Raw genomic sequence first — 13,932 nt, 5'->3', positions numbered from 1 at the left:
TTTCAAGGAAGCTGCTGGAATGCAGACAAAAGATTTATCTAGAAATAGCAAGTGTACAGCTTAAAGAAATGGAACATAAGAACGTGAGCAGCAAACCTGAGTGTTCAGATTTCTGCTGCCAGAAAACTTTGCAAATAAATTAAGGGCTTTGAAAACATTAAAGCTCTAATACTACAAGCATTTGAGTGATTCAAGTAGTCCCAGCTCCCTGGAGTTTGGTAATTTTACATTTTGTTACCAAAACCTAATTAATCAAAACGCAATTCCTCTGGCATGTTGCAAAGAGCTCGCATAGTGTGAGAGGCCACATCCATTAGTTGCAAGTACTCATCTGCTCCATCAATCAGGCACTGCAGAAGTCCAGAACAAGATCTCATTAAAATATATATATATATATATCACTTATATGCATACTAGAATGTCCCAAGTATTAATAGTTTTAGAGAAATATATAATGGCCTTCATACAACAGACCTCATATGTACATTATGAGCGCCATAGCTGCATAAACAGCTATTATCTAATGCAACCGCTATTGCAGGATTCAATGTTACTTTTGATTTAATATCTCTAAACTGCATCTATCATAATCATTACTTAAAAATAAATATTATCATTTATTTCAATATGAAGCATCAGATCGTTGCTATTTCACTATTACTCAGATATGCGATGACAATGACTAATAATGATCATCATAAAACAAAAGTATAATAATTTAAAGGAAACATATAAAGGTTCACGATGGTTTTGAGCCACATTTCCCATATAGCCATAACAGTGTTGTGAGAATCATGTTTACAAGGGTAGCTGATTGGTGTAGACATCAGACCCTAGTTTCTTGAGGTTAGATGTCTAACACAAGGACAGCAGAGGAGCTACATGTTGCGTACAAGAGGGCTAAGATAACATGGGACAAATAATGCCAGGATCTGCACTAACCTTATCTGCTTCACCCAGTTTCTTGCAAATTCTTGCCTTTTGTTCATCTGATATATCATCTGCATTAACAATCAACTCTAACAACTGAAATTGAAATTGAATCAGTAGCAGCTATAGATTAATAATAAAAAGGTGATATCAAAGTGAATTAGATGGCGTAATAAAATGGTTACCTGGCAAAGCATCTGTGAAACTGGATATCCCTCTGCAATTATATTACTAACTTCTTTGTCTGCCACATCAAAATCACCAGATTTGCAAGCCATAAACAGTGACTGAACAACATCCTGAGGGATTACCTGACAAATTATGTAAAAAAAAAAAAAATATCAGCAGAACTGAAATAAAATATAAAGGACAAAACATGGATGTATCAAATTGAATGATCTTTGCTTCATTGATGTATAAGCATCAATTCATCATGGTTTTAGTATTTCAGCAGTACAGAAGAATTGAAAGTCAGATAAGAGAAAGAATAGTCAACATGAATTTTGTTGCTTGGTAATGACACATGGATAAATGGACTTTTGCTTTTCGCTTTTCCCTACAACACATATACTAAACAATTTCGAAGAAAAATAAAGTTTAAGGACCTGATGAGCATGGCAAAATATATGACTTTACAAGCCACTGCTTTGTAAAGTTAGAAACAAACAAATCAATATAGCTTTCTTCTCCTTTTTTTTTTATTAATCAGTTAGCACCATTAAAAAAGGGGGATCTTTTAGACATTGTGAATCACGGAAATAATTTTCTTTATTTAGTTCCTAAGCAAGTGACATGTCCCAGCATTAAATTCTGCAGGAGCAAACATTATGAAAACAAAAGATCCTTTATCAATTAATTTAGCTTTACAAAGAAATTTAATCCCTAGTCCTTATGCAGTTGGTGTGTTCCATATTGAAGACAATATCTTCAGCCTGTCATTTGATAGATCTTCATTTATAGAAAGAGCAACTCACACAACATTGAATAGTTTTTGAGTTCATATGATTAACAGACTTTAATAGCATGCCATTCCTTAAATGATTGATCATTAGGCCACAGGCAGCATACCAATGACATCAGATAGGCTTTATCAAGATGCACTCTACTAGTGTTGGAAAATGCTAAGCAATTTGCTATCCAAGTGAAAATGACCCTTCCATGAATCAGTGTTGAATACCTCGCCAAGGCAACTGCAGGCAAGAAAGAGGGCTAGTTGGTGGTGGTGGTGGATGGAAACACCGATCTTATCTCTACATGATCTATCTTAGCCAAGCAACCCCGCCTCCCCCCCCAAACCAAACCCCCCCACACCTCCTTCGCCCCGCTGGCCCAAAAAAGAAAAGGAGAGGTTCTTCTAGACCTGGAACCATTCTCTAAGAAGAGGCAGAGAAGACAAGGTCTGACATAGGGTAGACAGAAGGCTAAAGCATAGCACATCATTAATCTAAATTAAAACTTTGTAAGCAAGATGTGACAGACTTTAAAGTGCAAGAATGACTTAGGTATACTCAATGACTCGAAGATGTGCCAAGAATTTAAGATCATATCAACCAGGAAAATCAACAAAAAGATGGCAACAAAAAAATTCATGTTTTCAGATAATTTTTAGAAAACTAATTTATCATATTGACAACTAGAAATGCAAGGTTTTTGTTTCCTTCATGGTGGTTTTAGCAATTCAGAATTCTTATAATTCACATGCTTTACCCTAAGGAATGCGCTGATATTTTGATAGGATATTCACAAATCAGAAGGGGATAAAGAAGTTTTCTAAATAATGAGTCAACATTCATTTGATAATAACTTGGCCGATTTATGTAAAGCATAAATTAATAAAGGTCATCCCCAAATGGCCATGAATGGAGTGTTTGTGTCAAGACTAAATGAGCCCAAAATTTTCATAATTTTCGAACACAATGATGGACACTACAAGAAGCAATCCAAAAGGAATACACAATAAAATTTGCAAGAGAATAAGTGAAAATTCAATACCCCAGAAACACTAATTAGGTCTCCAGAAGAAATAGTTGATCCAAATAAGCGAGCTGCACTCTGAAAGATTTCAAAGACACAAAAATGGATAAGCAGTTATTCATTTTGAGAATCTGAGATATTTGTGATCTCTAAATAAAATAGAGGCAAAATTAATCACCTTGAGATGAATCTAAACAAAGATAAATGTAAAATGTAAGTTAAAGAAGAGAAATGCAATACCTGCAAATATGTAATTGCACGGCGAAGATCACCTTGAGAGATGGAGCTCAGAGTAGAAAGAGCCTAGATTGATGCATAAACAACACGGAATGTGTCAAAGCTAACAATGAATGCAGTGAAAAGCTTAATGGTAACAACTATTGTACCTCAGAATCCAGAGTAAGGCCTTCCTCTTTGCAAATGTGCAAAATACGATTACTCATGATCTCTTCAGAAAGAGGCTTGAACCTAAACTTTGCACATCTGGAAGCAAGTGGCTCTATAATCCTATAAAATAGAAATTAAATAAATTATTCACTAATTACAAGCATACAATGCATATGTTACGTCAGTGGTAGAGAAGAAATCACCTGCTGATATAGTTACATATAAAGAAGAATCTTGTAACTTTGGAGTAAGTTTCCATAGTACGCCTCAAAGCATTCTGTCAGGCAGATTTATGCAACCAGTACCCCATTAAGAGCAGCAATGGCATCACAAGAAACTAAACTAAAGAAGTAAAGGCAATTGGATGCAATAATATACTTGTGCATCTTCAGTCATTGAATCAGCCTCATCTAGAATAATGATCTTGTAAGGTGGGCATGGATAACCACTACAACAAATAAGAAAATAATTTAGAAGAAATTAAAGAAACAATTATAAGTCGAGGCAAACAGATATATCTTTATTTTAAATTAATATGAAGTTTACCCTTGTCGAGATCCAGAACCCACAGCAACAGCAGCAAAATCTTTGATTTTTGTCCGCACAACATTAATTCCACGATCATCACTTGCATTGAGTTCTAGAACCCTTGATTTGTACATTTCTGGTCTGTTCAAACCATTTATTAAAGAAAAAAGACTTCTAATTAAGCCCTGCAACTTACAAGCTTATCAAAGAAGAAGAAGAAGAAGAGGAGGAGGAGAAGGAAGAGGAAATTCTTAAGACATATGTTGCAGATTCACAATGTAAGTGCTGGAAACTAGGCATGAGGCATTTACCAAGTTACCAACCGCATCTATTGGGTTCCAGGATCTTAACAAGTCCCAAATGCTGTACCAGAGTCAATACCCTCAAGTATTGAACCAGCTAAGGCAAAACTTGATGAGTTGCTTATTAAGTGGCATTTCTTTTAGCAGCAGTTAAGCACAGCCATTGGGACTAATGAGTTGTAGAGCCACACTGACGCTTTGCCTCCCTATAATTCAACAACAACACTAGTATGGCACAGGTCACTTTGGTTGTGTAGATAATTTATAAGCAGCCACAAGTAAGTATAGGTGAAGTTTGAAGAACTTGAGCAAGTACTTTCCTCTCTGCATAACTTTGCTCATAGAAAGGATTTTTAATATGAAGTTGGCTGTGACATGTATAACGTTAAAAGGAGTTTTCCAAACAAACTCCATAATGGGGCAAACTTCAGGAAGAACAGAAACTCTTAAGAAATCGATGAACACCACGAACTCTATGAACTAAGCCAGACATATCTTAAAATGGTGGATCCAAACTGGAGATACAAAACAGATGGAAAAGGCAAGATTCACCGCAGCTTCAAAGTAAAGCTTTTATATGTAAGACTCGAAAAGAACAAACCTATAACAAACAAAAGAAAGGTCATAGAAGAAACATGATCAACAACAAAATTCTGGCTATATGTGTTTGGCTTTAAATAAATCAAGGTGTAATTAAGAAAGTTTGAAAATGTTCTATGCTCAGTTCTCAGGCTATATTATCTATCAACGGGTTAAAGTTCTTAGTCCAATCAACTTTGAGAAAGAAAAAGGCTTACCATGAAAACTAAAAAACTAGCTAGTTTGAAGTTATTAATGAGTTAAGACAAATACATGACTACCTTCATCTACACAAACTATAAGCCATAGATCCAACATCAAACATGCACTCGCTGAATGATATGCTATAATACATATTAAAGAAGTGCTGTGAGCCCCCCCTGTAAATTTTTGATGTCTTTTATCCTGAAAGATTGTTAGTCACTCGATAGGATGTCCTCTCGCTAACAAGTACTGACACAAAACTTAACCCATGAATGAAAGGTAAGAAAAATATTCAGCTAGAGGTAAAGCTTTCACCAACATAAATGAATCAAAAGTCATCGTCTTCCTCATTAGGTACAGAGCCAACCCAAACTTTGAAGAAATCCATAATAGCGAGTAGACTTGGGATTCCCAAAATCCAAAGCAAAACCACGCTAATAAAAGGAGCATATTCTAAAAAATTAAGAGAAGTAATAAAAAATTCCAGCTCCCTGACTAGGGCATCAACGATTTCTAAGCCTAAATGGACGCGATTCATTAATGGGATTTGTGGAGCTCTTGAGAAGTAATGCTTACCCGTAGAGTTGGAGGGCGATGGCGAGAGCGGTGGTGGTCTTCCCCGTTCCCGGAGGGCCGTAGAAGAGCATATGAGGGCACTGCACCGAGAGAGAGAGAGTTGGAAAACATCGAATCAATGTTATTCCGGATAAATGGAACGAAAGGGAATAGGGCGGATAAGGGGTTATCTCTCACGTTGGCGGTCTCGAGGGTGTTGGTGAGGACACGCACGACCTCGTCCTGGTGAGCCACGTCCTTCACTTGCTTCGGCCGGCTGCAACATCGCCAAGGAAAGAGAAAGGAATGGGTAAAGAGGAGACATGAAGAGAGTAAGCAGAGAAAGAGATGGAAGAGTGAGTACTATTTCTCCACCCATGGCTGAGAGCTTGGTACTATAGGCGCCATTCCGGAACGCCCTCCGCCTTTCCTCTTTGCTTGGCTTTTCTTCCGGAAAATTTTAGCGGGACGATGGGTGTGTAATCGGCCGTAGGGCCTGCGATATTACGCTAGTACTACCGGGGAGCACGGACATCATATGTGGAATGATCAGGCCGTGATGCTCATGGACGGCCGTGATCTCTTAGAAGACAGGAGTGGTCAGGTGGGGAACGGGGTTGGGCAGAGCCGCAGGTGCTTGCGTGTAGGTGCCCGTACCCAGCTCCAAGGAAAATTCTTTGGTCAATTCGGACACAGATATCCTGCAGTATTCAAATAGTTTCATAAGATACTAGACGTGATTGGATATCATCTATTTTAAGGTAGACGGTCATTCGTGCTCACACTGACACGCTAAAAAAATTAAAAAAATAAAAAATATATATATAAATTTTGAAAATATTTAATTAGTTTGAATCATGGAAGGCATTTAACCATATACAGCGTTCTTCAATATTTTTTAAGTACTGAAAAAAAATTTATTTTAATTTTTTGTACATCACAGGAGATGTAAAAAATTTGATATAGAATGTATCATCTTTTCAAATACGGTCAATTTTTTTTATTTTTTTTAAATCAATAAATTTTATAATATTATATATTTAATTATAATATTTTTTAATTTATTTTAAATACGGTAATTTATCAAGTCGGTAAAGCTTTTAATTGTTGGACCATGAAATCTGATCGCATCTTTGCCGAGGATTAAGAATATGAACTCTAAGTGGGAACTGGATTGAAAGGTTATACCAGGGGCGGATCCAATAAACTGGCATCGGGGGCCATGGCCCCCGACGTCCCAAGCCCGAAGCTCATAATTCCATTAATTTTTTTACTGGCCCCCTGCCCCCAGTGGTGAAACCCTCCTCCGCAACTCTGCGACTCCTCCGACACCCAGCTCCGTGACTCCGCCGGCCCCAGCCCCACGTTCAGACCTTCTTCTCGGCGACTCCGCCCGACGCCCACTGCTCGGCGACTCCCTCGCCGTTGGCCCCAGTCCTAATTAAGTCCGAAATCCTCCTTCTCCGTGACTCCACCGGCAGCCCGGTGCCTACTGGCCACTGCTTCACGACTCCTCCGGCGCCCGCTTCTCCGTGACTCCGCCGTCCCCAGCTGTGTGTTCCGTGATTTTGTGACTCCGCCGGCCCCAACCGTCCTTCAGACCTTCTTCTCCGTGACTCCATCCGTCACCGGGCGCCCACTGCTCCGCGACTCCGTCCGGCGCCCATTACTCCGCGACTCTCTCCACCCACTGCTCCTCTTCCTCCCTGCCGACGGCGACGACTGAAGAGTCAACGTGAATGAATTATATATAATGTGCCCCCAGCGATAAAATTTTCTGGATTCGCCGCTGGGTGATACCAACATAGAATGAGACAAGAAAGGAGAATATGATTGGATGGTGGAGATCACAGGCCGGCAGGATTAATGACGGCAATGAAGAGCACAGCCACAAAAAAAAAAAAAAAAAAAAAAAGAATGAAGAAATTAGACCGTTAACAATTGATGAAAAGCATATAATGCAAACAAGTCGATATGGGTCCAATGACAGAGGTGGCAACCTAATTATTCTCCTCTCCCTCTTGTATCTCTCTTCTTTGTATTTTTTTTTTTTTTTGAAGATAAGATGTATAGATCATATTTATATCTTGTGCGGTGCATCCAACAAAATAAAAAAATAAAATATCGTGAGAAGCAACCAAAATATTCGATAAATCAATTCAACATACTTCTTCAAAATGCTCAACAATATAAGAGGCAACCCAGTCCACGGACCTACTTATCTCCTGTCATACATGTTTAGTATCCAAGTAGACACACTCCCTCAGAATCCTCTAAATGTTGTATAGTAAGATTGCGCATCAACCGTTTCCATTTGTCTCGAATCCATTTGACCATGATAGCTGAATCATCCTTGATGGCTGTTGGGTATAAAATACCCACAGCCGAAGCCCTCAACAGAATCAACGATTCCGCCCACGATGTCGACCTCAAGTAGACTCCGCCCGGACTCCTACGGGAGCCGGGCTCCGTTCTCAACATCAACTGCTGGTAAGCCCCGTCCGGACTCCTACGGGAGCCGGACTTCGCCTTTAACTTTAATTGCAAGAAGACTCCGTCCGGACTCCTACGGGAGCCGGGCTTCGTCCTCGACTCCGACGGCTGCAGACAGACTTCGTCCGGACTCCTACGGGAGCCAGACTCCGCCGACAACTTCGACCTCAAGTAGACTCCGCCCGGACTCCTACGGGAGCCGGGCTCCGTCCTCAACGTCAACTGCTGGTAAGCCCCGTCCGGACTCCTACGGGAGCCGGACTTCGCCTTTAACTTTAATTGCAGGAAGACTCCGTCCGGACTCTTACGGGAGCCGGGCTTTGCCCTCGGCTCCAGCAGCTACGAGCAGACTTCGTCCGGACTCCTATGGGAGCCGGACTCCGCATCTGATTTTGATTGCAGGGGATTCCGCCCGGACTCCTACGGAAGCCAGGTTCCGCCCGCAACTTCAGCTCCGAGAGGGCTCCGCCCGGACTCCCACGGAAGCCGGACCCCATCCACGACCCCAACCGCAAGGAGGACTCCGCCCGAACCCCTACAGAGGCCGGACTCCGACCGCTATCGAACTTCAGCGGATGGATCTGCACCCCCTGGCAGGCCGCAATAACAACCATGATCCCGCTCCACTTCCTGCGGTAGATTCCACGCAGCTCCATCACCTCTGACAGGCCGCAGTAACGGTCGCAGCCCTGCTCCACTTCCTACAACAGATTCCGCGCAGCTCCACTACTCCATGGCAGGCCGCAATAACGGCCACGATCCTGCTCCACTTCCTGCGATGGATACCGGACGATTCTCCCATCCGCTGGCAAGTCACGACAACGGACGCTGCTCCACTCCTCGCAACTGATTTCACGTGGCGAGCTACGGCGATGGCCATGATTCTGCTCTACTACCCTTCGCAATAAATTTCTCCTGACTATGGGCGGCCCACTACCAGACGGTTACAAATGTCGCCATCAATCCGTTACCTCCTCCGCCTATAAAAAGGGGGATCCAGATACGTTATTCTCTAAGCTCTCATCTTTTATCTCAAAACTCTGCTAAATTCTCCGTTCGAGCACTCCATTCTTGTTGAGGCAGAGAACTGACTTGAGCGTCGGAGGGTCTTGCCGGAGCAACCCCACCTCCGGTTTAGACTTCCTTTGCAGGTCCCGGCGGCGACCGCGACTTCCCCGACTCCAGCTTCTCCGGCGCAAGCAGATTTTTGCACCAACAGGATTGGCGCTACAGGAAGGAGTGTGTCTTCACAGTACCCTTGTTCTTAAAGGAGCGTTCAACGGAGCCGCCTCCGATTGTCTCCTCCGACACCCACTCCTTGTTTTCCCCCGCGGGATCCATACTCGATGCCTCCACGCAAGGCGTCCACGCGACGGTCCACGGCCTCCGCGGCCAGATCTCAGGCTCCAGCCTCCCCTCCTGTTTCTCAACCTCCTCCTCCTCCTCCTCCGGCGGCGGCGGTCGGCACGGAGCAGTTTGACTTGCTGGCACAGCAGGTCAGGGGCCTCGTCGAAGCTGTGCAAGTAATGCAGCAGCAGCAGCCGCAGGCGTCAGCGCACCCGGAAAGGGCGTCTCCGAAATGCCAGAACCCGGCGGCGGGGCGGGCCACCTGGGCCAGCTGCCCCGTCCTTCCTGGGAAAACAAACCCGAGGGTAGAGAGCCCTCAATCGGACCACGACTCCACCCCTGGAAGATCCCTGCCTCCATTCTGCCAGAGGACCCTCGAGACTCGAAGTCGAGAGGATTTCTTGGACCGGAGGCTCCAGGAGATGAACCGACGGATTGAAGAACTCCGTCATGCGCCTCCCACTTACGGTGAGGATATTTGTACTGACCCCCCCTTCTCCCAAATGATCATGCAGGAACCGATCCCGCCAAACTTCAAGCTTCCCCAGTTCGAAAGCTACGACGGGACTTCGGACCCGGTTGACCATCTGGAGGCCTTCCGGACGATGATGCTGTTTCACGGCGCTCCTGATGCCATCTTATGTCGGGCTTTCCCGTCTACCTTGAAGGGAGCGGCGAGGAACTGATACTCGGCTTTAAAATCGGGTACCATCTTTTCCTTCGACCAAATGAGCCACCAATTTGTGGCCCATTTTGTCAGTAGCCGGTGCCCCGGAAGGGTTCGGAGTCCCTCATCAACATCAAGCAGAGGGAAGGGGAGTCCATTCGGGCCTACATCAACCGCTTCAACATCGCGACGCTGGAGATCCAGAATTTGGACCAATCAGTCGCCATGGCCGCCCTGAAAGGCGGCCTTCAGAAGAATGATCTTTTGTTCTCCCTGGAGAAGAAGTATCCCAGGGACTTTGCTGATTTACTGGCTCGGGCTGAAGGATACGCTCGAGCGGAAGAAGCCTTCAAAATGAAGGATGAAGAGACGGCGAGGGAGCGGCAAGCGGGAGACTCGAGTAAACCCGTAGTTGAGAAAAGGCCAAAGGAAGCCCGGCTGCGCTCTCGATCCCCTCCCGGGCATAAGCGCGCCCATACTCCATCCCGGGGGCGCAAGCAGAGAAGCCCGAATCACAGGGTTCGGCGGGGTTCCCCACCAGGGAGATTCCGCAACTATGCCCCCCTCAACGCCTCGAAGGCCCAGGTATTGATGGAGGTCAGGGAGAAGCTCCCTAGGTCGGAGAGGATGCGCACACACCCCAGGAAGCGCAACCCCAACAAGTTCTGCCTCTACCACCGCGACCACGGCCACGACACAGAAGAATGCATCCAGCTCCAGGATGAGATCGAGGAGCTCATTCGACGAGGTCGACTCGACAGGTTCATCCGCCGCAGGCCTGAGGGTAGAGGAGACCGGCCAAGAGCCCTTCTGCAGCCTGAACCGCCAAGAAGGGAAGAGCAACCCGGAGACCGGCCTCCCATCGGGACCATCGACTCCATCACCGGAGGACCTCAAGGAGGAGCGGGCCACCCACGACCGTGGAGCTCGGAACACCTGTAAATGTATCACTTACGATTTCACCTTGAATCTAAATTTTTTTCCACTTAACGTACTCTTCCTATCTGACGTGGATTAATTATGACTGGATATGACCCCTCCAAAACAAAGCCATGTCAGGAACAGGAGGAGAACCTCATCCTGATATGAGCAAAGTCAAAGGCCCGGTTCTTTTAGATCGGATGGGGGGAGAGGCCTTACAACACCCTAATGTGCCCCCACAGCCATGTCAGGAGCAGGAGGAGAACCTCGTCCTGACATGAGCAAAGTCAAAGGCCCGGTTCTTTTAGACCGGATGGGGGGAGAGGCCTTACGACGTCCTAATGTGCCCCCACAGCCATGTCAGGAACAGGAGGAGAACCTCGTCCTGACATGAGCAAAGTCGAATGCCCGGTTCTTTTAGACCGGATGGGGGGAGAGGCCTTACAACGCCCTAACGCGCCCCCACAGCCATGTCAGGAATAGGAGGAGAACCTCATCCTGACATGAGCAAAATCGAAGGTCCGATTCTTTTAGACCGGATGGGGGGAGAGGCCTTACAATGCCCTAACGCGCCCCCACAGCCATGTCAGGAACAGGAGGAGAACCTCGTCCTGACATGAGCAAAGTCGAAGGCCCGGTTCTTTTAGACCGGATGGGGGGAGAGGCCTTACAGTGCCCTAACGCGCCCCCACAGCCAAGCCGGGAATGGGAGGAGAACCTCGCCCTGGCTCGAGCGAAGGGGAAGGCCCGGACCCCTACGGGAGTCGGGTTCCGTCCACAACACCAAGGAAGACTTCACCCGGACTCTTACGGGAGCCGGGTTCCATCCGCGATGCCAAGGAAGACTTCACCCGGACTCCTACGGGAGCCGGGTTCCATCCGCGACGCCAAGAAAGACTTCACCCGGACTCCTACGGGAGTCGGGTTCCGTCCACGACACCAAGGAAGACTTCACCCGGACTCCTACGGGAGCCGGGTTCCATCCACGACACCAAGGAAGACTTCACCCGGACTCCTACGGGAGTCGGATTCCATCCACGACACCAAGGAAGACTTCACCCGGACTCCTACGGGAGCCGGATTCCGTCCACAACACCAAGGAAGACTTCACCCGGACTCCTACGGGAGCCGGGTTCCATCCACGACGCCAAGGAAGACTTCATCCGGACTCCTACGGGAGCCGGGTTCCATCCGCGACGCCAAGGAAGACTTCACCCGGACTCCTACGGGAGCCGGATTCCGTCCACGACACCAAGGAAGACTTCACCCGGACTCCTACGGGAGCCGGATTCCATCCACGGTGCCAAGGAAGACTCCGCCCGGGCTCCTACGGAAGCCGGACTCCATCCACGACGTAAAGAAAGATTCCATCCGGACTCCTACGGGAGCCGGGTTCCACCCACGACATCTGCAGCAAGAGCTGATGGTGGCGAAGCCCGGCCGCCCAACAAGATCGGGTGAAAAGAAAAAGCCCCTCATTGGCACCTCCTCGCTCCTATGCAACCCCACGAAAAGCGGGGGAAGGCCTTCACTCCGAGAAGAGGAGAAAAATTAAAAAGGAAGGATGACGAACTACGGCAGGAACGGACGAAGGATGAACCACACCAAAAGACCTAAAGGACTTCGTCCCAACTGAAACGGAGAGTTCCTACCGAACACCTCCAGTCGCTAAAAAGACTTTCGACACCGGTTAGGAAGACAACGACATCCCCGAAATAATGCGGAGCCCGGACGGCCAAGCTCAGGCTCGCGGCCATGTACGACGAGAAAGGCGAGCTAACGCATCGACGATCGGGCGCCCCCTAACGACGTCTACATTAGACAAGTCAAATGACAAGAAAGGTTCGGCGGACAGCAATTTAGTACAACGCGCGGACGAGGTAACACAAAACACTTTTTTTATTCCATTTCCGATATACACACTACAAAGCTCGGAAGACCAAGGAAAGAAAGGCAAAACGACAAAAAGGAAGTAAATACATGAAAAGACAGAAAGACAAAAAGAGCTCTAAGGAGGCCCTGCTCCCTCCGATCTAGAATTATCTACTCCGTTTCTTAACCAGGACTGTCTCAGATTCTCAATTTCTTCTTCTAGCTCTTTCCTCTTCCGCAGCGCGTCCTGGAGCGCCCGACGAAGTTGCTGGCTCTCAGCCTCCGCCTCTCGATGCCTCTTCCTCAAGACCTCGGATTCCGCCTCTGCGTCCGCGATGGCCCGCCGCTCGAGTGCCAGTTGGATCTTTACTTGTTGCAGCTCGACTGTCTTTTCCCCGAGGGAGACAGAAATCCCTTCAACGGTGCCCCTTAGGGCTTGGAGCTCTTCAGAATCTTGGGCGGAAGTAAGCTGTGCCCTGTTAGCCAGCTGCCTCTGGAGACGGACGACTTCGTTGGCCGCCGTCCTGAATCTCCCTTTATACTCTTCCACCTGCCTGCGCCAGCTAGCCCGCTGCACGTCGTGGATCACCTCGGCGTCCTGAAGCTGCTGCTGAAGGTCGGAGACCTTCTGCGACCACCTCTGTTCATCTTCGACCCGGGCCAAGAGCCGGGATGAATTTCCTTCCAGCTGGCCGATCTTCCCCTTCGCAGCTGACAGTTCCACCTTGAGGGCGCTGATCCTGGCGGCCTGGGTCCAAATTCGATCGCTGGCGCTCTTCTTACATTCCTCGAGTTCCTTTGCGAAGTTCGCCTTCCTCCGGCTATACTCCATGATCCCCTTCACATGGAGACTCCGAAAGTGGGTGGCCTCAGCGGTGGCTTCAGAGTGACCTTCTCTCGATTTGCGGAGCTCGCCTTCCGTCTTCTTCAACTTCTTTGTCAGGTGAAGGACTTCCTTCTTCAGCCGCTGGATTGTCGATTTCAGCGAGACCCCCAGTGGCAGGGGGAGCGCTTCTGCACGGCACTGTCATCGGAAGGCAAAAGCGTCAAAGCACGACTTATTGCAAGAAGAAAAGCAGAGAGAAGGAGGGAGGGGGAAGGAGAAGCCGTCCGCAACAAGAAATTCAACTTTATTGATTGAATGATTTTTAAAGACAAACGAAAAGAAAAAAT

General features: G+C 46.7%; 1 protein-coding gene across 1 annotated transcript; it reads right to left on the bottom strand.

The window, feature by feature from the left end:
* On the bottom strand, positions 1-5,981 carry LOC105051821 (replication factor C subunit 2). The gene is made up of 12 exons (XM_010932445.4): positions 5,824-5,981; positions 5,658-5,736; positions 5,481-5,560; positions 3,838-3,960; positions 3,670-3,739; positions 3,495-3,568; positions 3,291-3,411; positions 3,145-3,207; positions 2,923-2,982; positions 1,116-1,241; positions 943-1,026; positions 1-350 (listed from the first exon to the last, which is right to left on the bottom strand). The coding sequence occupies exons 1-12, from the start codon at positions 5,865-5,867 to the stop codon at positions 249-251; spliced, it is 1,026 nt and encodes a 341-aa protein (XP_010930747.1). The 5' UTR covers positions 5,868-5,981; the 3' UTR covers positions 1-248.
* Positions 5,982-13,932: the final 7,951 nt, after the last annotated feature.

This window comes from Elaeis guineensis, chromosome 9 (assembly GCF_000442705.2).
Source record: "Elaeis guineensis isolate ETL-2024a chromosome 9, EG11, whole genome shotgun sequence".
In the NCBI taxonomy this organism is placed as follows: Eukaryota; Viridiplantae; Streptophyta; class Magnoliopsida; order Arecales; family Arecaceae; genus Elaeis; species Elaeis guineensis.
The sequence above is the reverse complement of the archived record's forward strand: the minus strand, read 5'-3'. Positions and strand labels throughout refer to the sequence as shown.